The sequence below is a fragment of the Theropithecus gelada genome, chromosome 3 (genome assembly GCF_003255815.1).
Source record: "Theropithecus gelada isolate Dixy chromosome 3, Tgel_1.0, whole genome shotgun sequence".
Lineage (NCBI taxonomy): Eukaryota > Metazoa > Chordata > Mammalia > Primates > Cercopithecidae > Theropithecus > Theropithecus gelada.
The window spans coordinates 2,176,031-2,202,887 of NC_037670.1; the positions used below are offsets into that span (position 1 = coordinate 2,176,031).

A 26,857-nucleotide genomic window follows, 5' to 3' on the forward strand; every position below is an offset into this window, starting at 1 on the left:
CTATTTCACTGTGTAGACTATCCTGATACTCAGACCACTTGATGGAAGATGATCATGTTACACAGTTCCATCATTCAAGAGAACAGCCCCGACTTAGTCCCATTTCCAAAACTCCAAGCAAAAGACTCTAACACAGTTGGAGAGAATCAGCTGTGACCCTGAATTGGGGGACCATTCACCTTATACAAACATAGCTGCTGCCAGCTTATCTTTGCGGATTGAGAGGACAGTTTCCTGATAACACGGGAGGTTATGTACTAGGCAGACTCCCCAAACTATGTTCATTTTAGTAACATCATACATATAGTATACTTCATACGTATAGTGTACTTCATACATATAGTACAACATCATACTTATAGCACAAAATTTAAAACACTTAATTGATCTGTGCAAAAAAATAGATATTTCCTTTTGCCTATTTCTCTTGGAAGGGAAGAAAAGGAACATCAGGATGATAATGGCAAGATTAACTTAGACTTTCAAAATAATTTGAAACCCAGAACTTGGCATACTAAGTGTAGGTTTACTTCAGCCCAGGAGTTCAAGACCACCTGGGTAACGTGGCAAAACATCGCCTCTACAAAAAAATACAACAGTTAGCTAGGCATGGTGGGAGTATTGCTTGAGCTCGGAAAGTCAAGGCTGCAGTGAGCTGTGATCACGCCACTGCACTCCAGCCTGAATGACAGACCCTCTTCTGAAAAAAAAAAAAAGAAAGCTTAATGCTTAGTGATGTCTCTGCCACTTACCACCTTTTTGATGGAATAAGTCATGATTTCTTAATGTTAGTATCTTTATCTCTTACCATAGGACGTAGTAGATGGTCTTTAAAAACATTCTAGGCCTCTATTCTTTTCTTTTTTTCTACTTCTTATTTTCTTCTTTTCTCCCTCAGCCTTATCTACTATTTATAAATGGCTGATGTCTTAGATCTAAATCCTGACCTTGGAGGGCTTTAACCTTGCAGAGGAAGTAAACAGTAAACTTGAGAGTTCTTTCTAATTAGATTTCCCTCTCCCTGCCAATTCGCATTAAAGAACTCTTACAGATCTGACCTCTAAGGTAGATTACCATTGTCTTCTTTCCATTCCCACTGTGTTACCTCTTATTATTTATTTATTTATTTATTTTTGAGACAGGGTTTCACTCTGTTGCCCAGGCTGGAGTGCCCTGGTGCGATCTCGGCTTACTGCAGCCTCTGCCTCCCAGGTCCATGCGATTCTCGTGCCTTGGCCTCCTGAGTACCTGGGATTACAGGCAAGCGCTACTACGCCTGGCTACCCACTGTGTTACCTCTAGTCCTCTAATTGTAGTTGTCTCTTGGTCAGTAGCTGTGTCTCCTGTTCTGTACTTCTACCTAATCTAACCTAGAAATTGCCTCTCAAGTTTTTGTTTGTTTGTTTAGACAGCGTCTCCCTCTGTTGCCCAGGCTGGAGTACAATGGCGTGATCTTGGCTCACTGCAACCTCCGTCTCCCAGGTTCACATGATTCATGTGTCTCAGCCTCCTGAGTAGCTGGGATTACAGGCATCTGCCACCATTTCCAGCTAATTTTTGTATATTTAATAGAGACTTTGCCATGGCTTTGCCATGTTGGCCAGGCTGGTCTCAAACTCCTGCCCTCAGGTGATCCACCTGCCTCGGCCTCCCAAAGTGCTGGGATTATAGGCGTGAGCCACCGTGCCCAGCCGAGGTGGTGGTGGTTGTTGTTGTTGTTTTTTTATCATAGAGTAAAATTGATTTGGGAGGAGTATAATGTTCTGGGAATTTTAAAATTTTAATAGATTTATGTGAGCACCTCCACAATCAGAATACAGAAGTTTCATCACCTAAAAACTTTCTTGTGCTCATCCTTTATAGTCACATCCTTTCCTACCCCTAGTTCCTAAATGGAATTATACAGTGTGTTAAGTTTTAAGATGGCTGCTATGGTCTGAATCTTTGTGTGTCCCCCAAATCCATATGTTGAAATTCTAAACCACAAGGTGATGCTACTAGGAGGTGGAGCCTTTGGGAGGTGAGTAGTTCATGAAAGTGGAGCCCCCATGACTGGGGCTTATAAGTGCCCTTATAAGAGACTGCAGAGAGCCTAGCCTGTCTTCCGCTCCCACCATGTGAGGACACAGGGAGAAGGTACCTTCATTGAACCACCAGACACCAACATCTGTTGACTTCTTGATCTTGAACTTGCCAGCTTCCTGAACTGTGAGAAATAAATTTCTGTTTTTTGTGACCTACCCAGTTTATGGTATTTTGTTCCTGCAGCCAGAAGGAACTAAGATGCTGGCTTCTGTCAGCATAAAGCCTTTGAGATTCATCGAAGTTGTTGGGTGTACTGATACCTGTTGTTTTCCTGAGTAGCATTCTGTTGTGTGGATGTACCATAGTTTGTTTATTCATTCTCCCATTGAAAGATATTTTAGTGGTCATTTTTTGTCATCACAGATAATGCTACTATAACTGTTTGTATATAGAATTTTGCAAATAGCAGTTTTTATTTCTCTAGAGGGAATACCCAGGAGAGGGATTGTATGGTTGGATGATCATTGTATGTATACATTTTTGAGAAACTATAAAAGTGTTTTCTCTAGTGTCTGTACTATTTTGCATTCCACTAGGAATGTATGAGGGTTGTAGTTACTCTGCATCCCTGCCACCACTTGGTATTGTCAGTATTTATTTTTTTTCTGAGGTGGGGTCTCATCTGTCACCCAGGCTGAAGTGCAGTGGTGTGATGATACTGGCTTGCTGCAGCTTCCACCTCCTGGGCTCAAGTGATCCTCCCACCTCAGCCTACTGAGTAGCTGGAACCATATCCATGCACCACCATCCCTGCCTGTTTTTTTTTTTTTTTTTTTTTGTATTTTTTGGTAGAGAGTGGATTTTGCCATGTTGCCCAGGCTCTGTCAGTATTTTTTATTTTAACCATTCTAATAGATTTGAGTGATATCTCATGGTGGTTTTAGTTTGCATTTCTCTAAGACTGAACAATGTTGAACAACTATTCATGTGCTGCTTTGCCACCACATCAATACCTGCAAGGGACCTGAGTTTTAAATCCTCCCTACTTAAAAGTAGCAAGTTAGTCTCCATAGTTGCATGGATATTGTCCCTAGACGAGAAACTTCTTGGTTGGAGGCAAAAGAGGAGGACACAGGTCACAGGACATCAGCAGAACCAGCTTCATGTCCACATGGACTGACTACCTTTGTCCTGTAAGTTCCCTGTGGGCAATGACACAAGTAGGAAATCCAAGCTCAGGGAACTCAGCTCTCGATAAGGGATGGCAAACAAACGTTTCAAACCTTTGATGTGAAGGGAGACATTATATTTACTGTACTGGACAGTTAACAAATTGTCTTCTGCTGTGGAAGGAACTGTCATCTTTCTCTTGTAAGGATGTTCAATATACAAACATTGTTGACTGGACAGTATGTAGCAAAGGCCTCTCACGGAAATGTGCGACACCAGTGTGTCTGTCTTCTTTGGTAAAGTGTCTGTTGAGGTTTTTTGCTCATTTTTAAGTTGGGTGTTTTGTTTTCTGACAACTGAGTTTTGAGAGTTCTTTATACATTCTGGGTATGTAAGTTCTTTGCCAAATTGGTGATTTGCTGCAAGTATGTTCTCCCATTCCTGTACTTGTAGCTTGTCTTTTTATTTTCTAAACAGTTATTCCGGCCGGGCGCGGTGGCTCAAGCCTGTAATCCCAGCACTTTGGGAGGCCGAGACGGGCGGATCACGAGGTCAGGAGATCGAGACCATCCTGGCTAACATGGTGAAACCCTGTCTCTACTAAAACAAAACAAAACAAAACAAAACAAAAAACAAAAAACAGTTATTCCCAGAGCAAAATGTTTTGTTGCCAAGTTTGGGATGCAGATTCTGTGGGCTGTGGCTTTAATGTCAGTTCATTGTTCAGAGTTTTGTAGTGCTGTTTCCATCTGTTTCATGCATGTGCTGATCTGAGATCTGCATAGTGGTCTCTCTGTTAGTCCCAATTTAGAAACCTTTGGTACTGAATAGCATCAGATCCATGCATATGCAGCCTAAGGGTAAGCCTAGAAATTGCTTTCTTGAGTTCTCCTCAGCAGTTTTTCCCATACTTTTTGTTCCCCAGGAGCTCATATTTCCTTTCTTTGTCCAGAAAACTGTGGATTTAGTTATCCCACTCTGTCATGTCCTTCCGCCACTGCCTATACGTTTGAGACCAAGGATAGAGATTGGGAAAAATCGATAGTTCTCCTGCCTCAGAGTTTGGCTGCTGTACTCTCTCATTTCAGCCATAGCTGCAAACAAAGCACACAATTGCTGGGCACTGTGGCTCAAGAGAAAGTGGGGATGGTAAGTGGAGAGATCCCCATATTCTCTCTGGCTGTTATGAGTTCCCTTTCACATGCCTGGAGCCCGATCTAGAGGAGCTTTCTGTGTGCTGTGGGGCCCATTTCCAGGTTGGCTGGTGGTATTGGATGGGAGAAGGAGGTAATCTCTTAGACGGCTGGGTAGTACTTCCAATTCTGGTCTTCCCCACTTCTCCATTTTGCTTTTCAGAATCCTCAAAAGTAGTGCACAGTGCATACTGTCCAGGTTTGATAGCTGGATGAAATCTGCGAGGCCTCTCTCCCCAGCAACTGCAGTCGCTGTGCTCAATTTTTCTTCCTTGTTTTCATTTATGCCTGACTTCCTTCTAGCTGTCACCCCTGTGTCTGCACACCTTAATATTCAGCCAAAGATTGTTGTTGGTTCAGACAAAGATTGAGATTGCGCCCAAACATCTTAGTCTTTAGTTAGGCTTCCACTCTGATCAGCAGAGCCTGTGCATGCACAGAGGAGACACAGGAGAAACCTGCAAAAATAAGAGCAAAGTTAGAGGGGAGGGCTTGAAATTTGAGTTCATTCCTTGATCTGGACGTAGATGCATCGCAGAAAGTGGAAGTTTTGTCCATCTTTACAGTTGCTTTTGCAGGAGGGGATTTATTTTCCTTCTCACTTGGTCATGCTAGAAGACAGAACTCTACATCTCAAGTTTTATGTCTTAAGATAGAGCTCTTACCATGCTTTCCCCTTTTCAGGAGCTTTCAGTGTTGACTTTCAGTCCAAACTCTGTAGCTTAGAGTTTTAAAAAGCCATCATGATTTGACTTCCCACCTAACTTGTTTAGTTTACCTTCTGTCTATACAAATCATTCATATTTTAAATTTGCCTTCCTGCTTCTGAGCTTTTTGTGAAAGGCATCCTTCCTGTCCAGAATGTCCTTCCTCTTTCTGTCATCTTTCCGAGACCCTTTCAACACAAGGCTCTTTAAGGTCTGTCACCAGCATCCCCAAGTGGTCTCTGTACTCCCTATGTCAGAAGTCCTATGTCTGTTGCTCCCCAACAGTTTCCTAACACCCTCTTTTTCTGCATTTTTCAGTCTGCCTGTACTTTTGGTTATGAGCTTCATGAGGGCAAGGGACGTGTTCTATCAGTTGCATCACCAGTGCCATCTAGCTCAATTCTCTGCACACAGTTGGCACTTAGTAAATGTTTGAGTTAAATTAATAAGATCCCCAAGATATAGGGCTTAATTTTATCTGCACATGTGTGTCTCTTGAATGAATGGTGAGGAGTGCTGCTTTTTTTCTGTGCTTGTTTGGCAGTTTGTTATTGTGGAGAAGAATGAAGACCATGTGGTTTCAGTTTGAAAGGAAATTGTTGCATAGCGATTTACCATACAGCTGTGAGACTATGAACAAATGAGTTTAAATATTACACAGTAGAAAAGAAAACTGACTTGCAAATTATGATATTATTTCAATTTTTTTTCTCTCCTCTTCTTTCTAGACAAGGCCTCGCTCTGTCACCCAGGCTGGAGTGAAGTGGTGTAATCATGGCTCATTGCAGCCTCCAACTCCTGGGCTGAGGCAGTCCTCCTATCTCAGCCTCCCGAGTAGCTGGGACTATAGGCGTACACCATCACACCCAGCTCGTTTTTGCATTTTTTGGTAGAGATGAGATGGGGTCTTGCTGTGTTGCCGAAGCTGGTCCTGAACTCCTAGCCTCAAGTGATCCTCCCACCTTGGCCTCCCAAAGTGGTATGAGCCACTGTGCGCATCCTGGGTTTGTTTTTTTACAGTAGCCATCCTAATGGGTATGAAATGATATCTCATTGTGGTTTTGATTTGCATTTCTGTGATGATTAGTGATGCTGAGCATTTTTTCACTTGTTTGTTGGCTGTTGGTATATCTTTGGAGAATTGTCTATTGAAGTCCTTTTCCCATTTGTTAACCAGATTATCTTGGTTTTTTTGCTATTGAGTGGTCAGAGTTCCTTTATATTCTGGATATTAACCCCTTATTAGATATGTGGTTTGCAGATATGTTCTCTCATTCTGTGTGTTCACAGAATGGCTCACTGCAAGTTCCGCCTCCTGGGTTCACACCATTCTTCTGCCTCAGCCTGCCGAGTAGCTGGGACTACAGGCACCCGCCACCACGCCCGGCTAATTTTTTTGTATTTTTAGTAGAGATGGGGTTTTACCATGTTAGCCAGGATGGTCTCCAACTCCTGACCTCATAATCTGCTTGCCTTGGCCTCCCAAAGTGCTGGGATTACAGGCATGAGCCACCGCCAACGCCCAGCTAATTTTTTTGTATTTTTAGTAGAGATGGGGGTTTCACCATGTTAGCCAGGATGGTCTCGATCTCCTGACCTTATTATCAGCCCCCCTCGGCCTCCCAAAGGGCTGGGATTACGGGCGTGAGCCAGCTCGTCCAGCCTGTGCAGACATTTTCAAGTTTGATGGAATGTATTTGTCTGACTTTGCTTTTGTTGCCTGTGGTTTTGGTGTCATATCCTAGAAGTCGTTGCAAAATCCAGTGTCGGGAAGCTTTTCCCCTAAGTTTTCTTCTAGGAGTTTTCTAGTTTCCAGCCTTTACATTTAGGTCTTTAATGTTAGCCCTTTCTTAATTTTTTTTTTTTTTTTTTTTTTTTTTTTTTTTGGTATTTTGGGTGGGGAATAAGTCTTTCTTTCATATGGCTGTGTCATGAAATTTACTGTATTAAATATTTCTTTTTTCTTTCTTCCTCCCCTCCCTCCCTCCCTCCTTCATTTCCTCCTTCCCTCTCTTACAGCTTGAAGATAATGGAATGACTCACTTTTTGTTCATAATTGGTAAGATTTTAGTTAGTAGAATGATAATCCATTTTCAACAGCACTTTCTTGTTTGTTCATTGGTTAGCGGGAAGAAGATGAGCCTGAAGTCTGAACGCCGAGGAATTCATGTGGATCAGTCGGACCTCCTGTGCAAGAAAGGATGTGGTTACTACGGCAACCCAGCCTGGCAGGGTTTCTGCTCCAAGTGCTGGAGGGAAGAGTACCACAAGGCCAGGCAGAAGCAGATTCAGGAGGACTGGGAGCTGGCGGAGCGGTAAAAGGACTTAACTAGGGGTGATTGAACAGTGACGCGACTGGATACGTAGTTCTGTCACGTTCCAAATACATTTTTTCACTTCTGCTTTAAGCTATCAGCACGTCAGTTTAATATTAAGGAAAAGGATGTTTTGCCCTCTTCTCAGTTAACTTTTAATGAACAGCTTTCAGTAGTTTCTTCATTTTGTGTTTGTCTTAACTTCTGATTATTTTCTTTGGGTTGTGTTAGTTTTAGTTCTCAAATTTAGATAATAAGCTCCTTGGAGTGGAAGAATGGAGATAGACATATTTCCTAGTGAAGATTAAATGAGCTAATAAATATGTACCCAGTGCAGGGCTTGCAAATGGCACTCATCAAGCATTATTTCCCTCATTCTTTTAATATATTCAGCATTGCATCTAGCTCAGTGATAAAACACAGTAGTAGAAATCTGTTGACTTGTATATAGTCACTGCATTGTAGAAATTTAACTTTTCTTTAAAAATTAGGTCAAATGCAGTTGGTATTATCCAGAAAAATAATGATGTTAAAAATTAAAAATTAAATGATGGGCCGGGCGCAGTGACTCACGCCTCTAATCCTAGCACTTTGGGAGGCTAAGCCAGGAGGATCACCTGAGGTTAGGAGTTCGAGACCAGCCTGACCAACATGGTGAAACCTAGTCTCTACTAAAAATATTTAAAAAGTTAGTTGGGTGTGGTGGTGCACATTTGTTATCCCAGCTACTCAGGAGGCTGAGGCAGGACAATTGCTTGAACCCAGGTGTTGGAGGTTGCAGTGAGCTGAGATTGTGCCACTGCACTCCAGCCTGGGAGACAGAGTGAGACTCTGTCTCAAAAAATAAATAAATAAATAAATGATGGGAAGGCTAGTGAGCATAGTAACTAATAAAATGCTCTTTGCCAGAGCATTCTAGAAATTCTAAAACTGCTTCAACAGAAGAGAGTCAAATGGAATTCTTCCAACTCCTCTAGCTAGTTTTTTGTTTTTTCATCCAGTCAGCCAATATTTGTTGAGTGACTACTTTGCTGACATCTGTGGTGAACGCAGAGAATTAGAAATCACACATTGCTTTCAGTGACTGTGGTCAATCAAAGAGAGAAAATTTTAGCCCAGAACATGAATGATCTCCTCAAGGTTTCCCCTGCATGCCTGATGCTGTCAGTAGCAGATCCTGTTTCAAAAACAGAGTAGAGGCCACTAGGCACAAACTCCGTCAGCTTCATCCCCTCGCCACATAAAAATGTACTAATACCTTTATATTAACTTCTTGTCTGTCCCAAAGAAAGAGGTGTCCTGATTCCATCCTCAGGCTTAGCACCTCCACCTGTGACTTTTGTTCTGTTTCTTACTGCTTTTAATTGTAACCCTGCTAAATCACTTGGAAAGTTTGTAAAAGCAGTGACTGCTGGACCTTACCCTCAGAGTCTCTGATTTTAGTAGCTTGGGAGTAAGACCAGATAATTTCCATTTCTAACAAGTTGCCTAGTGATGCTGCTGCTGCTGTCTGGGGAATCACACTTGGAAAATCATTGTCTTTTAGATAGTGCTTGTGTTGTTTTTGTTTGTTTGTTTATTTGTTTTGAGACAGGGTCTTGCTCTGTCACCCTGGCTGGAGTGCAGTGGTGTAGTCTTGACTCACTGCAACCTCAGCTTCCTGGGCTCAAGTGATCCTCCTGCTTCAGCCTCCCAAGTAGCTAGGACTACAGAAGTATGCCACCACACCCAGCTAATTTTTATATTTTATGTACAGACAGGGTTTCACCATGTTGCCCAGGCTAGTCTCAAACTCCTGAGCTCAAGTGATCTGGCCACCTTAGCCTCCCCGCGCTGGGATTACAGGCGTGAGCTACCGCACCTGACCTGTGTTTGGGAATTAATACAGGTGGTTCACATGCAGCTAATCCAAAGCCAAATTTATTGCTTTTATTTATTATTCTCCCTATTCTGAACATTTTCCTCCTAACCCTTCTGATTCAATTAATGGCATCACTATTTACCAAGTTAGCTAAAAAATCTTGGTTTCATTCTTAATTTCTCCTTCATCTCCCTTGCTACCTACAACTTGACCAAGTTTTGTTTCTTCCAATTCAGAAAAGTCTTTTGAATTTTACCTTTTCTACTCCTATTTTCCAGGTACTTATTTTCTTTTACTTAAACCTTTGTAATATACTCTTACTTCTTGTCCCTGTCTCTAGTTTCTCTACCCTTCAAGTTGTTCACACAGCTACCTGCATGATCTTTTTAAAGCACAGATCTGACAACGATAACTTCTTGGATTTACAGTCTTTCTTGCTTCCCCACCACATGATGAAATCCAGAATGTGGGCTTAGCAATCAAGATTCCTTACCCTCTGGTGCCTTCCTGTGTATTCAGCATCACCATTCATTACATACCCAGTGCTCTGGCTACATCAGCTTGTTGTGAAGCAAACCACAGGCTTGCACATCTGTAGTTCCTCCTTCTTGGAATATCATTTCACTTAGAATACTATTCGGCCTTATTAGTCAGGCGTGGTGGTGTGCACCTGTAGTCTCAATAACTTGGAAGGCTGAGGCGTGAGAATCGCTTGAACTCAGGAGGCAGAGGTTGTAATGAGCCGAGATCGTACCATCTCACCCCAGCCTGGGCGATGGAGTGACACTCTGTCTCAAAAACAACCCAAAAAAAAGGATCCTATGTATCCTTTAAGACCCAGCCCAAACATCACTGTTGTAAGGCCCAACAGACTCCCCCAGCAGATTGAGTTGTTCTTTCCTGTGTTCTCACAGCACTCAATTTTTACTCTCTAATGTAGCAGCTGTCCCATTATGTGGCAGTTGTTTACTTAACTTTTTCTCTGTTCCAGCCTTGAGCTTGTTAGGGAAAAGGACTAGACTTGATTTCTTTCATGTAGCCCTAGAGCAGTTGCTGAATGAGCATGAGAAGATCCCATTTGAAATCTGTAGTGCATGAAGAGCAGCCCATCCTGTAGCTATGTGAGACCTCAGGCTGATTTGGTATATTTAGTCTCTAGTTCTAAAATCTTTAGATCCTCCTGAATTAATGGAGTAATAACCTTCAGATAAAGAGAAACCTTGGAAAATATCTAGATCATTCTAATCCTTTCTTGAATTGCAGACTCCAGCGGGAGGAAGAAGAGGCCTTTGCCAGCAGTCAGAGCAGCCAAGGGGCCCAATCCCTCACATTCTCCAAGTTTGAAGAAAAGAAAACCAATGAGAAGACCCGCAAGGTTACCACAGTGAAGAAATTCTTCAGTGCGTCTTCCAGGGTCGGATCAAAGAAGGGTAATGTTCTGATACTCTTTTTTTCTTCTCTGCCTGAGTGAGACACAGAGTAGATCCACAATGCTCGCAGGCTCAGGTTGTAATTTCTGTCAACTTCTTGAGAACATCAGCTCAGATTTGAGACTGAAAGTGGGTTTGAGGGTCAGACAATATATGAAACCAATACTCTCTTTGGTTGAAAGACATTGTGTTTTAGAGAAATTTGTTTATAGGAGGAATAAAGAGAATTGAAATAGGTAGTTTTGTTTATGAAATTCATCCCCATCCAAATGATTTTATCTCTTTGGATGTTTTGTTTTTTTGTGTCTTTATTTGTGGATCCTGGTTTGTTCTGTGGTGTAATACCCTCACTGTTCACAGCTTGTCAGAAATGGTGATTTCTAGGCTTGAAAGTCATCTGAGAGAGATTTTCTGCTCGAGAGCTTATTTGAGAGACAACTTGTGTCTTGAGAAAGTGTATTGAGAAAATATAGGAAAAGACCCACGTTGGGCTCCTGGGGGGATGAGAGTGAGCCGTAGTAGCTATTTTCCAGTGCATGGGTTTGTATGTAGGTGATCATATTCACCCTGCTTCTTTTTTCTTTTTTTTTTTTTTGAGACGGAGTCTCGCTCTGCCGCCCAGGCTGGAGTGCAGTGGCCAGATCTCAGCTCACTGCAAGCTCCGCCTCCCGGGTTCACGCCATTCTCCTGCCTCAGCCTCCCGAGTAGCTGGGACTACAGGCGCCCGCCATCTCGCCCGGCTAGTTTTTTGTATTTTTTTTTTTAGTAGAGACGGGGTTTCACCGTGTTCGCCAGGATGGTCTTGATCTCCTGACCTCGTGATTCACCCGTCTCGGCCTCCCAAAGTGCTGGGATTACAGGCTTGAGCCACCGCGCCCGGCCCCACCCTGCTTCTTAAAATGCCATGTAACCAGCAAGAGGATTGTCACTTAAGTCACAGTTGTTCTACGATTGAGCAGCCTAGCCAGTTGAAGTGGCCCAACATGAAGCAGGAAAGAATCTTTGTTGTCAGGCCTCGGTCTCTGAAAATGTATGTTGTTACTCAGAGTTATGCAGTCAACGTGAAATAATGAGGGAGACTGGGAACCACCACTGATGCTGTCAGAAGACCTGTTCTCTGGGAGCCCCCTCACTTGCTCCCCGGTTCCTGCCCTGGGGTAATTGTAATGAGGTCTTCTCTCCTGGAGGCAACGGAATGAAAAATAAGACAGTGTTACCCCTTAAGATCCTTGCCGGTCTTCTAGGTTTTGTGACTTTTGCTGTTTCCTTTTGTTTTATTAAAAGGAAATATTGCTCATAACCAAAAACACACTTCTCTTTAAGACATGGATACCAGGCCTGGTGCGGTAGCTCAAGCGTAGAATCTTAGCACTTTGGGAGGCCAGGACAGATGGATTTCCTGAGCTCAGGAGTTTTTGAGACCAGCCTGGCCAACATAAAACCCCGTCTCTACAAAAAATAGAAAACCCCGTCTCTACAAAAAATAGAAAAATCATCCAGGCACAGTGGCATATGCCTGTAGTCCCAGCTGAGGCCAGGAGGCTAAGGCAGGAGAATCATTTGAACCCAGGAGGTGGAGGTTGCAGTGAGCCAAAATGGTGCCATTGCACTCCAGCCTGGGTGACAGAGCAAGATCCTGTCTAAAAAAAGGAAAGAAAAGAAAAAAGATGGATTATATGATGAATTTGAAGTTGTTTCTTGGTTGGCTGCCAGTTGTAGCAATTTTGTCTCTATGAAAAACGAGGAAAAAAATTAGTTCCTGCCAGAGATTAAATAAGAATGTATTGGGCTCATGATTTATTTATTAGGAGGTGGAATAGACAGATAGTTAGTAAGGTGACTTTGGAGTCACCCCTGGTTTGAGTCCTAACTTTGTCATTTACCAGCTTTGTGACCCTGGGTGGACTAATGACTCCGAGTCCTGTCAACAGTGAGGGACAGTAATACCTACCAGAGGCATGTGATGAGGGTTCAGTGAGTTAATGCGCGTTAAGAGCTTAGCACAGTGCCCGACACACACAGTGGATTTCCAGTAAGTGTTAGCTATTTTAAAATGCAAGTTGTTCTTCTGATAGAATAATCTTGCAGGGAGTGCAAAGGCATTTACTATTAAGACTACTCATTCCTATTTAGCTTAAGGTCTGTTTCTTGATGATATGTAGTGAAATAAGTATTTATAGCAGATAAAATAATTTTAAAAATTATAAAATTGGCTGGGCGCGGTGGCTCAAGCCTGTAATCCCAGCATTTTGGGAGGCCGAGACGGGCGGATCACAAGGTCAGGAGATCGAGACCATCCTGGCGAACACAGTGAAACTCCGTCTCTACTAAAAAAAATACAAAAAACTAGCTGGGCGAGGTGGCGGGCGCCTGTAGTCCCAGCTACTTGGGAGGCTGAGGCAGGAGAATGGCGTAAACCCGGGAGGCGGAGCTTGCAGTGAGCCGAGATCCGGCCACTGCACTCCAGCCTGGGCGACAGAGTGAGACTCCGTCTCAACAGCAACAACAAAAAAATTATAAAATTATCAGCTCTAATAGCCTCATTTTGCAGGTGACAGTATGAAAGTCCATAAAGGTTAACTAATTTACCCAAGGTTGCACAATGAGTTTGTGTATGAGATCTTGGGTCTCCTAACTCCTGGGTCTATATTTTTCCATTATATTCCTTTATCCAATGTGTATACTTCAGAAACTCAGGTTATTTAATATATATATTAAATAATATATATATGAAATTTCTGTTACTTAAGTACATAATCATCATTTATATTCGCTGACTCTCCTTAGTGGTTTTAAAAACCTGTGTCCCAAAAGCCTCTGTACAGTTTGCATTATACTATGGAAAGAAGATTTACAATTTAGTACAGAGTCTGTACTTTAAAAAGAAACAATTCTGGAGCTGGGTGCCATGGCTTGTACCTACCTATAATCCCAGCTACTTGCAAGACTAAGGTAGGAGGATTACATGAGCTCTGGAGTTAGTGGCTTCAGTGAGCTGTGATTGTGCCACTGTATTCCAGCCTGGACATCAGAGTGAGACACCAACATTAAAAAAAGTAATTAATTAAAAAGAAAGAATCCAAGTGAATTTTGTTTTAAAAAATATGTATGCAGAATGGTTTTTACTTTTGTTCTTGTCTCCCCACCGCCCCCCATCTTTTTGAATGTTAGATTTGTACTTTAGATATTTTGTTCTTTAGTTGCTTTTTGTCTGTAGAAAGCTTTTGGGGATAAAGACCTTAAAGTATTTTAAAAATTCATGTTAGAAAAGAAGATTCCATTATGTCTTTGTTTCACAGACCACTTAATATAACTTAGCCAGGTAAATTTTGCATTTCACACTGATTACTTCTTTGGCCATTGTGTGTGGATAAGGTTAGCCTGAGTGCAGTTTTAATGTATTGGGTCTAGACTAGAAACAGATTTTTTGTATTCCGTATTCTTGATCTTCTTTAGTCTGTGATGCCCTTGCTCTTGGTATTTTATTTGTTTCTGTTAGTAGCATAAAGGAAAGTTTTTATGCCATACATAAGAGCTTGGTAGCAGACAAAATACAAATAACCTTCTAAGGAATTTGAAGATATTTTCACATTCTTGTAGAGTTGGATACGCCTTCAGAGAAAGCACATGGAATATCTTGACTGTAAAGACTCAGTTAAAGTGTTTTAGTCTCCACAGTCAGGGTGAGTGAGCTGTATAGAGGAAGTCACAGTGGTTGGCCAAGCTGAGATATTTGCTTATACATTTCAAAGTGCCCTTTTCTTTCAGAACTCCTATAATCTTGTCATCCCAAGTATCATCTTATGTACCTCTTTCACGAACGGATCTGAAGACAGTGGTCCTACAAAGCATATCTTTTCTTTTTTAGAGTTAAAATACCAATATCGGCTGGGTGCGGTGGCTCACACCTGTAATCCCAGCACTTTGGGAGGCTGAGGCAGGTGGATCACAAGGTCAGGAGATCGAGACCATCCTGGCTAACATGGTGAAACCCCGTCTCTACTAAAAATACAAAAAATTAGCCGGGCGTGGTGGCGGGCGCCTGCAGTCCCGGCTACTCGGGAGGCTGAGGCAGGAGAATGGCGTGAACCTGGGAGGCGGAGCTTGCAGTGAGCCGAGATCATGCCACTGCACTCCAGCCTGGGCAACAGAGCCAGACTCTGTCTTAAAAAAAAAAAAAAAAAAAAAAACCAATACCACCCAGACCTTAGACTCTAAATACTATTATTCTTTAAAGTGAACCAGGGCTTCTTGGAGAAATGACTGATTCTGGGACTGGGGCAGGGAAAAAAGGCCCCTTCAATATTTTGGGGACATTTCAGAAGATCCAGAAGCCAGTTTGGAGGGATTTCCACTGACCAAGTCTGGGATAATTTGAATGTCCCAATAAATAAGGACAATAAGGCCGGGCACGGTGGCTCACGCCTGTAATCCCAGCACTTTGAGAGTCCGAGGTGGGCAGATCACCTAAGGTCGGGAGTTTGAGACCAGCCTGGCCAACATGGCGCAACCCCATCTCTACTAAAAATACCAAAATTAGGCAGGTGTGGAGGTGAGCACCTGTAATCCCAGCTACTTGGGATGCGAAGTCAAGAGAATCGCTTGAGGTCTGGCGCGGTGGCTCACGCCTGTAATCCCAGCACTTTCCGAGGCCGAGGCAGGCGGATCACGAGGTCAGGAGATCGAGACCATCCTGGCTAACATGGTGAAACCCCATCTTTACTAAAAACACAAAAAATTAGCCAGGCGTGGTGGCTGGCGACTGTAGTCCCAGCTACTCGGGAGGCTGAGGCAGGAGAGTGGCATGAACCTGGGAGGTGGAGCTTGCAGTGAGCTGAGATCTTGCCACTGCACTCCAGCCTGGGCGACAGAGTGAGACTCCGTCTCAACAACAACAACAAGAAAGAGAATCGCTTCAACCTGGGAGGTAGAGGTTGCAGTGAGCTGAGATCGTGCCACTCCAGCCTGGGCAACAAAGCGAGACTCCGTCTCCAAAAAATAAATAAATAAATAAATAAATAAAATAAAATGAAGAATTCAATAAATAAGAACAATAAATGAAGTAAAACTGATTGAACAAAAATCATAATCCTTGTGTTAATTTAGTAAAATAGAGAAATATGACTGGTGCAGGGGCTCATGCCTGTAATCCCAGCACTTTGGGAGGCCGGGGCGGGTGGATCATCTAAGGTCGGGAGTTCGAGACCAGCCTGGCCAACCTGGTGAAACCCTGTCTCTACTAAAAATACAAAAATTAGCCGGGGGTGGTGGCGTGTGCCTGCAATCCCAGCTACTTGGGAGGCTGAGGCAGGAAAATTGTTTGAACCCGGAGGTGGAGAGTGCAGTGAGCCGAGATCGTACCACTACACTGCAGCCTGAGCAACAATGTGAGATCCTCATCTCTTTAAAAAAAAAAAAATTTAAAAATAGCTGGGCTAGTGCCTGTAGCCCCAACTGCTTAGGAGGCTGAGGTGAGAGGATCGTTTGAGCCTGGGAGGTTGAGGCTGCAGTATGCTGTGTTCATGCAACTATACTCCAGCCTGGGTGACAAAGTGAGACCCTGATTTAAAAAAAAAACCAAAAACACAAGGTGACTTTAAGTTGAAGAGCAAGCACTTGCCATTTGAGCCCTAGCCAAAACTATAAACTGTAAAGTGGGTGACACTGTTCTTTTCCATATTTTCTTCTTCTTCACTTCTTTCACCTTACATATTGAATCCCTGTTTGGCTATTCAGACATAACTCATGTCCTCCCTGTGTACCGAACACCTGAACCGTCTCTCACTTTCCCCTCTCTAATCCAAACTTCTAGCGTCTTAGTAGGGGTTAATTTTTAGGAAGCTTAGAGAAAAACAACCAAGTGTTGATTTTAGTAACTTGTATGATCGTAACTAGCTAATAGAATTAATCCTCATTTTACATTTTAAAAGGGGATTTTTTTTTTTTTAAAGTAGACGTGTCTCTTTGGATAAGTATATGTGGGAGGGAAGCATATTGTAAGCAAAGCAATAAAGGAAATGAGTAGGGTTTTCTTGTCTTTGACTGGCCTACAGACCTCCAAAGTCAGAGGGATTGGTGTTCTTCTGAAGAGTCTTCAGTCCTCTCTTTGGCTTACTGAGGTAGTTGTAGCATAGTCAACAGCTCAGGCCTTGGATTTAAGCGCACAGAGCTGGGTTCAAATTCCAGTCTTTACTGTATAAGTGACTGCAACGTTATTCAAGTTACTTAACATATTCAAGCCTCAGCTTCCTCATTTGTAAATATCATAAGTGTATAACCCGATAGACTTGTGAGGATTATACAAAATAGCATTGTAAAAGTACTTAGTGCTTAATAGACATTATCTATATGTAAGTTACAACCATTATTATTTTGTCAGATGGAATATGTATTATGTTTTTATTGGATTGAGTGTTCTGTCAGAGTCAGATAGGTCAAATTGGTTGATAGCATTGCATTGTTCAAGTCTTCTGTCTTTAGTGACTTTTTAAAAATCACCTTTCTGTCAATTACTAAGTGAGGAATATTGAAATGTCCAAATTTGTTTCTCCTTTCAGTTCTGTCAGATTTTGTTTTTTGTGTTTTGAAGCAGTGTTATTAGTATATACATATTTAGGATTGCTGTGTCTTCTGGAAAAAGAACCCCTTTTTTATGATGAGATGCCCTTTTGTTCTTGGTAATATGGTCCATGTTCTTTTTTTTTTTTTGAGACGGAGTCTTGCTCTGTTGCCCAGGCTGGAGTGCAGTGGCAAGGTCTCAGCTCACTGCAAGCTCCGCCTCCCGGGTTCACGCCATTCTCCTGCCTCAGCCTCCCGAGTAGCTGGGACTGAAGGCGCCCACCACCATGCCCGGCTAATTTTTCGTGTTTTTAGTAGAGACGGGGTTTCACTATGTTAGCCAGGATGGTCTCGATCTCCTGACCTTGTGATCTGCCTGCCTTGGCCTCCCAAAGTGCTGGGATTACAGGCATGAGCCACTGCGCCCGGCCAATATGGTCCATGTTCTTAAGTTTACTTTGTCTAACATTGGTGTAACCACTTAAGCTCTTTTTCATTGTTTCAGAGTATCCTTTTCCTTTCATTAGTTTTTAACATGTTTGTATCTTTATATTTAAAGTTAATTTCTTACAGACAACATGAAGTGGGGTCTTGTTTTTTAATCTAATCTGATAATCTCTGACATTTAATCAGACTGTTTATAGCACATACATTTAATGTGATTTTCGATAAGGGAAGGTTTACCCCTGCCATCTTGCTCTTTGTGTTTATCTCATCTTGTCTTAGTTCCTTTTCTCCTCTTTTCTTGCCTTCTTTATGACCACACCTTTATCTCCACTATCAGCTTGTTAGCTATACCTCTTTGTTCTGTTTTTGTTACTGGTTGTTCTGGGGTTTACAGAATACATCTTTAACTTATCATCTACCTTCAAGTAATATTATACCACTTTACAGAAAATAGAAAAAAATTTAAAACAATAGTATTATACCACTTTACAGAAAAGAATCTTAAATGGAATTTTTTACATGTAATTTATTATTTATTTTTATTATACTTTTAAGTTCTGGGTTACATGTGCAGAACGTGCAGTTTTGTTACATAGGTATATGCATGCCCTGGTGGTTTGCTGCACCCATCAACCTGTCACCTACATTAGGTATTTCTCCTAATGTTATCCCTCCGCTTGTCCCCCACCACCCAGCAGGCCCCAGTGTATGATGTTCCCCTCCCTAAACAGGATTCTTATATTTCTTCCTCCCGTCCTTTGTGCTGTGGTTCTACATGTTACTTGGTGGTTCTTTCTCTCATCTTGGGTAATTTCGTCATACGCATGTGCAGTACTCAGCTACACTCAAGGGAACCCTCTGCAGTTACCTGGAGCTTTTTCTGTGTAGTCCTCTCCCCTCCATAGCATTTGCATGATATTTTGCCTTGCAAATTCTGGTCATATTGGCCTCCCAGAACTCCAAATGCTGTCTCCTCAATTCAGCAAGTCAGCTATGCTCTGTTTGAGTGGCCTCTCCCTGTGCCAAGACTTTAAAACTCTCCCAGCAGTGAGCTGGGACACTCTAGGACAGACTATGTTTGTTTTCCTCCTTTCAGGAGTTAATCTGCTGTTTGCCTGTCATCTAGTATCTGAAAACCTTTTGTTCATATATTTGTCTGACCTTCCAATTGTTAAGATAGTAGGGTAAACCTGATGCGATCAGAGTTTTCCATCATGACTAGAAGCGGAATTATCAGAGAAGGATTCACTTCCAAACACTAAAGAATTTTTTTCTAATCATACCGATGTCAGCACAATCTTTGGTTTTCAATTGAGATAAACAGTACTTTAGAAAAGATGTTCCCTTTTTTGTTTTGAATTAGATTGTACATGATTTATTTATGTGCTTAAAAAATAGGTAGTATATCCAAATGGCACTAACAGGTATGGTCAGAAGTTTTGTTTCTAGTTTGTCTCTTGCCCATCTAGTTCCTAAGCAACACTGCTTTGTTTCTCCCACTTTCAGACTACTTTTGTTATTACTTTCTTGTGTATCCTTTTGTGCTTTTATTCTGAGTTATAAACACATATATATTTATCCCACTACCCCATTTTACATAAAACATAGCACAGTGTACATACCTTACTTTTTTTTTTTTTTTTTTGAAAAGACAAGGTCTCATTCTGTCGCCCAGGCTGGAGTGCAGTAGGGCGATCTCATAACTCACTGCAGTGTCAAACTCCTGGGCTCCAGCGATCCTCCTGCTTCAGCCCCCCCAAATAGCTGGCACTATAGGTATGCACTACCATGCCTGGCTAATGTTCTTACTTTTTGTAGAGAGAGCAGCTACTCGGAGACTGAGTAGCTCGGTAGGAGAATCGCTTGAACCTGGGAGGTGGAGGTTGCAGTGAGCTGAGATCATGCCACTGCACTCCAGCCTGGGTGGCAAAGCAAGACTTTGTCTCAAAAAAAAATAAAACATACTTTTTAAAAAAATTATTTTTCTTTTTAGGAAATCATTGGGATATGGGAAACTTAAATTCCTTATAAACATTAGAGAGCATAGTTCAAAATCAGGAGGTTTAGAATGTGATCAGAGACCAAGTGGTAGTTCGTACTTTCTAAAAGCACATACTGCCTGTTACAACATCCTTATCTCTCTTGTGTAAATGTCCCATTTTCCTTTCAGTGTGTTTATTTGAAGAGGGGAAAGAGTTGTCTGCCCAGCTGATCAGATAGTGTGGTGCATGTTTCCCTTGTCTCTTCATCGTGTGTTTTGTCGTGTTCATCATGCTATTAACACTTTGGATGCATTCTTTCACTTTGATCAGTATGACTCACCAGTGAAATGGTGGGTAAATAATTGTGAGTCTCCACATAAACACATTAACCTTTGCCTTTTTGTCAAGTAAAATGGGATTTGGAAAGGTTGTCTAACATTTATAAGTCATCTGACATTTCAGTGCTTCTATTGATTGTTTTCTATTTGTTGACTAGTTTTATAAACTCAAGCAGTCTTTGAGCAAGCCTAGTGGTGCCATTTCAGTGTTCATGATTGAATATATAGATCAAAGCATGATATATTTTGGCAAAGAAAATGCTAATAGAACAACTTTTATTTCAGTAGGAATATCTTTTAGATAATGTAGTTTTGTCTACTCATACTTCCTACTTGTAAAACAGATTTAGTTTACTTTAAGGAAAGTTGTCCAACCATTCAAACATAAAATGATTTAAATTCAAGTTTAACTTTGATGAAAAATAATTTAAATAACCTTAGGTTACATACTTAAAGTAATTCCATGCATGGATCTTTTATGTCATGAAACTTACTATGTTTAATTTTCCCAGCAGAAATTCAGGAAGCAAAAGCTCCCAGTCCTTCCATAAACCGGCAAACCAGCATTGAAACGGATAGAGTGTCTAAGGAGTTCATAGAATTTCTCAAGACCTTCCACAAGACAGGCCAAGAAATCTATAAACAGACCAAGCTGTTTTTGGAAGGAATGCATTACAAAAGGGTAGGTTGGGAATAACCACGTAGAAACACAGATTTTTGGTTTGAGGAAAGGTCTTAGAGATAATATAGTGTAACGTTGTCATTTTATACCTGAGAAAATCAAGACCAAGAGATGTTAAACTACTTACCTAAGAAAAGCCTCTGAATCAAGCCAAAACCCGACTCTCAGGCTAGTACTTTTCCACTGCAACTCAGTGGCGTTTGGATCATCTTTGTGTGGAAATCTGACCTTGAAGCCACTTGAATGATGTGCTTTAGTAACAGGCCTTTTTGACTTGTAACCTTGTAAACGGTATAAACCGCCATAGTCGACCTTTAACTCTGTGCAACCATCATCAGGCCGGTGGCAGTAATTTTAACGGTTGTTGCAGTAATTTTAAGGGTGGTTGTTGTTGTTGAATTCTGTTTTGTTTTTTGTATTTTGATTTAGAATTTTTCTCATTCAGTTAGAGAAAGGACAGATAGAATTTAGACAATGAAAGGAACTTTAGCAGCTATGGAGTTTCAGTCCCTTTGTTTTATAGATGAGGAAGTTGAGAGCCAAAGAGGATAAGTGACCTGTCCAGGTTACACAGCTAGATTTTGCCAATGTCAAGCAGAACTTGTGACTTTCATACCTGTTACTTTTACCCATAATTTCAGTGGCAGTAATTCATAAGACTGCCTATAAAGGAATTCATTTTGTAAATAGGGATTAATTCTGTTGTAACATTCTATAACCATTAAGCTCAGAATTAGCTCCAAAAGTTCTTTCTATGAAGTAAGGAAGTCTTAGAAAAAGGAAATTAGAAAAGCAGCAGAGTGTTTAACTGTTCAGCTATATTCTAGCTGGGGTCAGCAATCACTAGGCTAATAAGCAGTAGACCTGCGTCAAAATAGTTTTTAGATATTGAATTCAGCTTGTAAAGGAGAAAAGCTGGCTTTCTCACCCTTCAGAAATGTAATTAGACTGTGTAAGTAAGTAGCTCTCTTTCTTTAGGTATTTTTTCTCTCTAGAGTAAAACATTTAGAGTTAAAACAAGTAAGCTTTCATTGATCTTTTTTTTTTTTCTTAAGTTAGGAACCATGATAGAGATCCTTTTTTTTTTTTTTTTTTTGAGACGGAGTCTCGCTCTGTTGCCCAGGCTAGAGCAATGGCGCGATCTCGGCTCACTGCAAGCTGTGCCTCCTGGGTTCACGCCATTCTCCTGCCTCAGCCTCCCAAGTAGCTGGGACTACAGGTGCCCGCCACCACGCCTGGCTAATTTTTTGTACTTTTAGTAGAGACGGGGTTTTGCCGTGTTAGCCAGGATGGTCTTGATCTCCTGACCTTATGATCTGCCTGCCTTGGCCTCCCAAAGTGCTGGGATTACAGGCGTGAGCCACCGCGCCCGGCCAGATAGATATCCTTAATATGGAAAAATTCAGAGTTCATGTGACACTATCTTTCATTTTTATCAGAACTAAAAACTGAGGTTTTGTATTTATTTTTTTCTTGAGCCCACATGAAATGTTGATGAGATAGCTATATTAAATTAGCATATGTATACTGTAGTACTTATAGCATATATGCTGTATCATAATATGTTTTAGAAAATTGCACAACTCAGATTTGTTGTTTCTCTTTTCCTTAGAAGTGTGATGTGTTCTTATTCTATGATAATTTAGTAGACTTCTAAATGAGTATACTAAAGTAAAGAGGTAACTAACTGGTACAAATATCACCATATTTATTTGTAAGGCATCACTAGTTTATATCAGAGACCTGGATATGGCCTCAGATTCCTCCTGTTTTAAGAGCCACTAAGCCACCTGTTTTCCATTTCTATACTATGTGTTTCATGGTTAGGTGGCCAAGTCCTATGCATGTATCTCAGGTATCTTTAGTGTGAAGTCTGCACATACTGCATATGAAAGAGATGTTTTTTAAACTGAATGTCCCTAGAGAAGCCCTTTTGGCCTTTGGCCACAAGTTAATGTCCTTTCAAATAAGTAAATAAGGCGGGGCATGGTGGCTCAAGCCTGTAATCCCAGCACTTTGGGAGGCCGAGACGGGCGGATCACGAGGTCGGGAGATCGAGACCATCCTGGCTAACATGGTGAAACCCCATCCCTACTAAAAAATATAAAAAAACTAGCCAGGCGAGGTGGCGGGCCCCTGTAGTCCCAGCTACTCGGGAGGCTGAGGCAGGAGAATGACGTAAACCCGGGAGGCGGAGCTTGCAGCGAGCTGAGATCCGGCCACTGCACTCCAGCCTGGGCGACTGAGCAAGACTCCATCTCAAAAAAAAAAACAACAAATAAGTAAATAAACATTCTTTACACCTGAACTAACCTAACTAACTTCAGATCAGTAATCATATAAATTTCTTGGGGCAGTTCCTCTGACATTGTGAAGAATGTGGTAGTATAAAATAGCCTTTGTACTCAATTTATCAAAACTGCTCAAAACCTTTAAATTAATGTTATTACCACCAACTAAACTTTCCAGATGGTATCCTAAGGGCCTATGCAATATGAGAATTCATTCTTACCTGTTTAAAAACTGCCCTGGCGGCCTTGCCATAAATGGATAATTGTTCCTACTGCATCCCACAGTATTATTCTTTCTAAAATTTCTGAGATCCAGAAGAGTGATCTGCTCTTGCCCACATCTTTTCCCACATCATTTCTGTTTTCTCCAATCCCAGTATATGCCAGCAGTGAGCAGTCTTTTCAGCATATGGGTCAAGTCTAGAAAATTACATCTTTTCTGAACGGCATTAAAATTTTTAAGCCATTTTATCTTTATCAAGAAACACTTTATCTGTCTACACTTAGATTTTTTTTGTTTTTAGAATTTAAATTTCAGCACCTACATAATTTTCATACCCACTGCAGTATTGACGTGTAATGCTTTACTATGCAACACATCTCTCTTTCTTTCTTTCCTTTCCTTCCTTCCTTTCTTTTTTTGAAGCAGCGTGGAGGTTTGTATTTATTTTGTATTTGCACCTAGAGTGGAGCCCAATGGTGCAGTCACTGCTCACTGCAGACTTGACCTCCCAGACTCAAGTGATCCTCCTGCCTTAGTCTCCCTGGGACTGTCGGCGAACACCACCATGTCTGGCTGAGTTTTTTATTTTTTGTAGAGACGGGGTTTCCCTATGTTGCCCAGGTTGGTGTTGAACTCCTGACCTTAGGTGACCCTCCCAACTTGTCCTCCCAAAGAGCTGGGATTACAGGTGTGAGCCACGGCGCCCAGTGCTATTCAGCAAATACTGTTGTTTGCTAATACTTTTCTGAAGCTTGTTTATTTTGCTCTTTTTTCTTTCTTGTTAGTCTTACTAGCTACTTAATGTTAAAACATGTATACTCTTATAGTACCTCTATACATTCTTTAAAACAAGATATTTCCATTGCAAATTAGACAGGCAGCTATGTCATTAACACGGAATCCTTTTATGTTGAAAATGCAGTTGTCATCAGCTACTTTTCTGTTCTTACAAGTCATCAGAGCAAGAATTTAAATTGCTGAGCCAAATTAATAAAGCTTAATTTTTAAAACCTAATCTGTACAACATAACTTGAATTATTATTATTTCTTTTTGAGATAGGAGTCTTGCTCTGTTGGCAAGGCTGGAGTGCAGTGGTGTGATCTCCACTCACTGCAACCTTTACCTTCCAGGTTCCAGTGATTGTCCTCCCTCAGCCTCCCAAGTAGCTGGGATTATGCATGCATGTGCCACCATGCCTAGATAATTTTTTTTTTTTTTTTGTAGAGACAGGATTTCACCATGTTAGCCAAGCTAGTCTTGAACTCCTGACCTCAAGTGGTCTGCCCGCCTCAGCCTCCCAAAATCCTGGGATTACAGAAATGAGCCACCATGCCTGACCTGATTGTTTTTTTGTTTTTTTTAATGGAGTCGTGCTCTGTTGCATATGCTGTAATGCAGTGGCATGATCTCGGCTCACCGCAGCCTCTGCCTCCCAGGTTCAAGCAATTTTTATGCCTCAGCCTCCTGAATAGCTGGGGTTACAGGTGTGCACCATCATGCCCAGCTAATTTTTTGTATGTTTAGTAGATATGGGGTGTTACTCTGTTGGCCAGGCTGGTCATGAACTTGTAGCCTCACATAATCTCCTAGCCTCACCTTGGCCTGCCAGCATGCTGGGATTACAGGATTGAGCCACAATGCCTGGCCTAACTTGAATTTAAGAATCTCACCTTGGCCGGGCGCGGTGGCTCTAGCCTGTAATCCCAGCACTTTGGGAGGCCGAGACGGGCGGATCACGAGGTCAGGAGATCGAGACCATCCTGGCTAACACGGTGAAACCCCGTCTCTACTTAAAAATACAAAAAAACTAGCCGGGCGCGGTGGCGGGCGCCTGTAGTCCCAGCTACTCGGGAGGCTGAGGCAGGAGAATGGCGGGAACCTGGGAGGCGGAGCTTGCAGTGAGCTGAGATCCGGCCACTGCACTCCAGCCTGGGCGACAGAGCCAGACTCCGTCTCAAAAAAAAAAAAAAAAAAAGAATCTCACCTTAAGAACCAAGCTTCACACAGGTCTGAGAGTGATTATGGATTCAGGAGGATTCAGGAGTATATATGGTCACTTATGAAGAGGTATACATTCTCTTTGTCATCTGTACAGAGCTTCATTTGGTGAGGGTAATTTTATAGCATTATAGAGACCCAATTAAGTGTTAACCTTTCCCATAATAACTAGAAAACCATATTACCTAACTGAATGAGATCTGTGGCTTTGTAACGAACTTTTTTCTGTAAATTATTTATATGAAAACGCTCACTTTAAGATATCTTTAGACTGCAATTAAATAAAAGTAAATAAAACTTCTAGAAAAACTCTTTTGCTGCTCAACCTATTTAAATCCTGCCCTTGCTAAGTGTTAGTAAATCCCTCAGATACATTTTTTCCCTATTCTGAAAGTGTAGCTTGTCCTACTTTTAAAGGGGGCAGGCTCTACTTCCTCAAAGTACCTACCCTTTAATTTGTTGGATATTGTATTAATGCTTTTTAATAAACTCGGGGCCAGATGCGGTTGCTCACACCTATAATCTCAGCACTTTGGGAGGCCGAGGTGGGTGGATCATGAGGTCAGGATTTCAAGACCAGCCTGGCCAATGTGGTAAAACCCTGTCTCTACTAAAAATACAAAAATTAGCTGGGCAGGGTGGTGCTCACCTGTAGTTCCAGCTACTCAGGAGGCTGAGGCAGAAGAATCACTGGATCCCGAAAAGTGGAGGTTGCAGTGAGCCGATCATGCAACTGCACTCCAGCCTGGGCAACAGAACAAGACTCCATCTCAAAAACAAACAAACAAAAAACACCCCTCATTTTTTGGGTTTCTCAATTCAGTTATTTTTATTTTTTTAATTTGTATTAATCCCTTAATACTCCATTCATGGCAATCAATTCAGTTTGTACAATAAGACTTCTTAATAGTCATTCTGATAAGCTCTTTTGTTTTTTTTTTTTTTGAGACAGAGTTTCACTCTGTCACCCAGGCTGGAGTGCAGTGGCGCAATCTTAGCTCACTGCAAACTCCGCCTCCTGGGTTCACGCCATTCTCCTGCCTTAGACTCCTGAGTAGCTGGGACTACAGGTGCCCACCACCACGCCCAGCTAGTTTTTTGTATTTTTAGTGGAGACGGCTTTCACTGTGTTAGCCAGGATGGTCCCTATCTCCTGACCTCGTGATCCTCCCGCCTTGGCCTCCCAAAGTGCTGGGATTACAGGCGTGAGCCACCGCGCCTGGCCGATAAGCTCTTTTTTCTAAGGAAGCAGTTAAGCACAACATAACACCTTTTGCTTGTTTCACTGTTATTTTTCTAGCCAGTCCTTCTATAAAAATCTGATACTGAGCCGGGCACAGTGGCTCACGCCTGTAATCCTAGCACTTTGGGAGGCCAAGATGGGTGGATCACCTGAGCTCAGGAGTTCGAGACCAGCTTCGCCAACATAGTGAAACCCCGTCTCTACTAAAAATACAAAAATTAGCTGGGCGTGCTGGTGGGTGCCTGTAATCCCAGCTGCTAGGGTGGCTAAGGCAGGAGAATCACTTGAACCTGGGAGGTGAAGGTTGCACTTAGCCAAGGTCGCGCCATTGCACTCCAGCCTGGGCAACAGGAGCAAAACACTCTGTCTCAAAAAAAAAAAAAAAAAAAAATT

At 41.9% G+C, this 26,857-nt stretch overlaps 1 protein-coding gene across 4 annotated transcripts in view; it reads left to right on the top strand.

Moving 5' to 3' along the window:
- The window catches only part of RABGEF1 (RAB guanine nucleotide exchange factor 1), an 80,409-nt gene that overhangs the window by 24,368 nt on the left and 29,184 nt on the right, over positions 1-26,857 (top strand). The window contains exons 2-4 of one of the 4 annotated variants that reach the window (XM_025378562.1): positions 7,222-7,410; positions 10,535-10,701; positions 20,542-20,708. In XM_025378562.1, the coding sequence (XP_025234347.1) occupies positions 7,232-7,410; positions 10,535-10,701; positions 20,542-20,708 (513 nt within the window). In that variant the 5' untranslated portion in view covers positions 7,222-7,231. Of the gene's footprint in view, positions 1-6,807; positions 7,411-10,534; positions 10,702-20,538; positions 20,709-26,857 lie in introns of those variants that run through there. The other 3 variants (XM_025378561.1, XM_025378560.1, XM_025378564.1) reach the window with 3 other exon arrangements.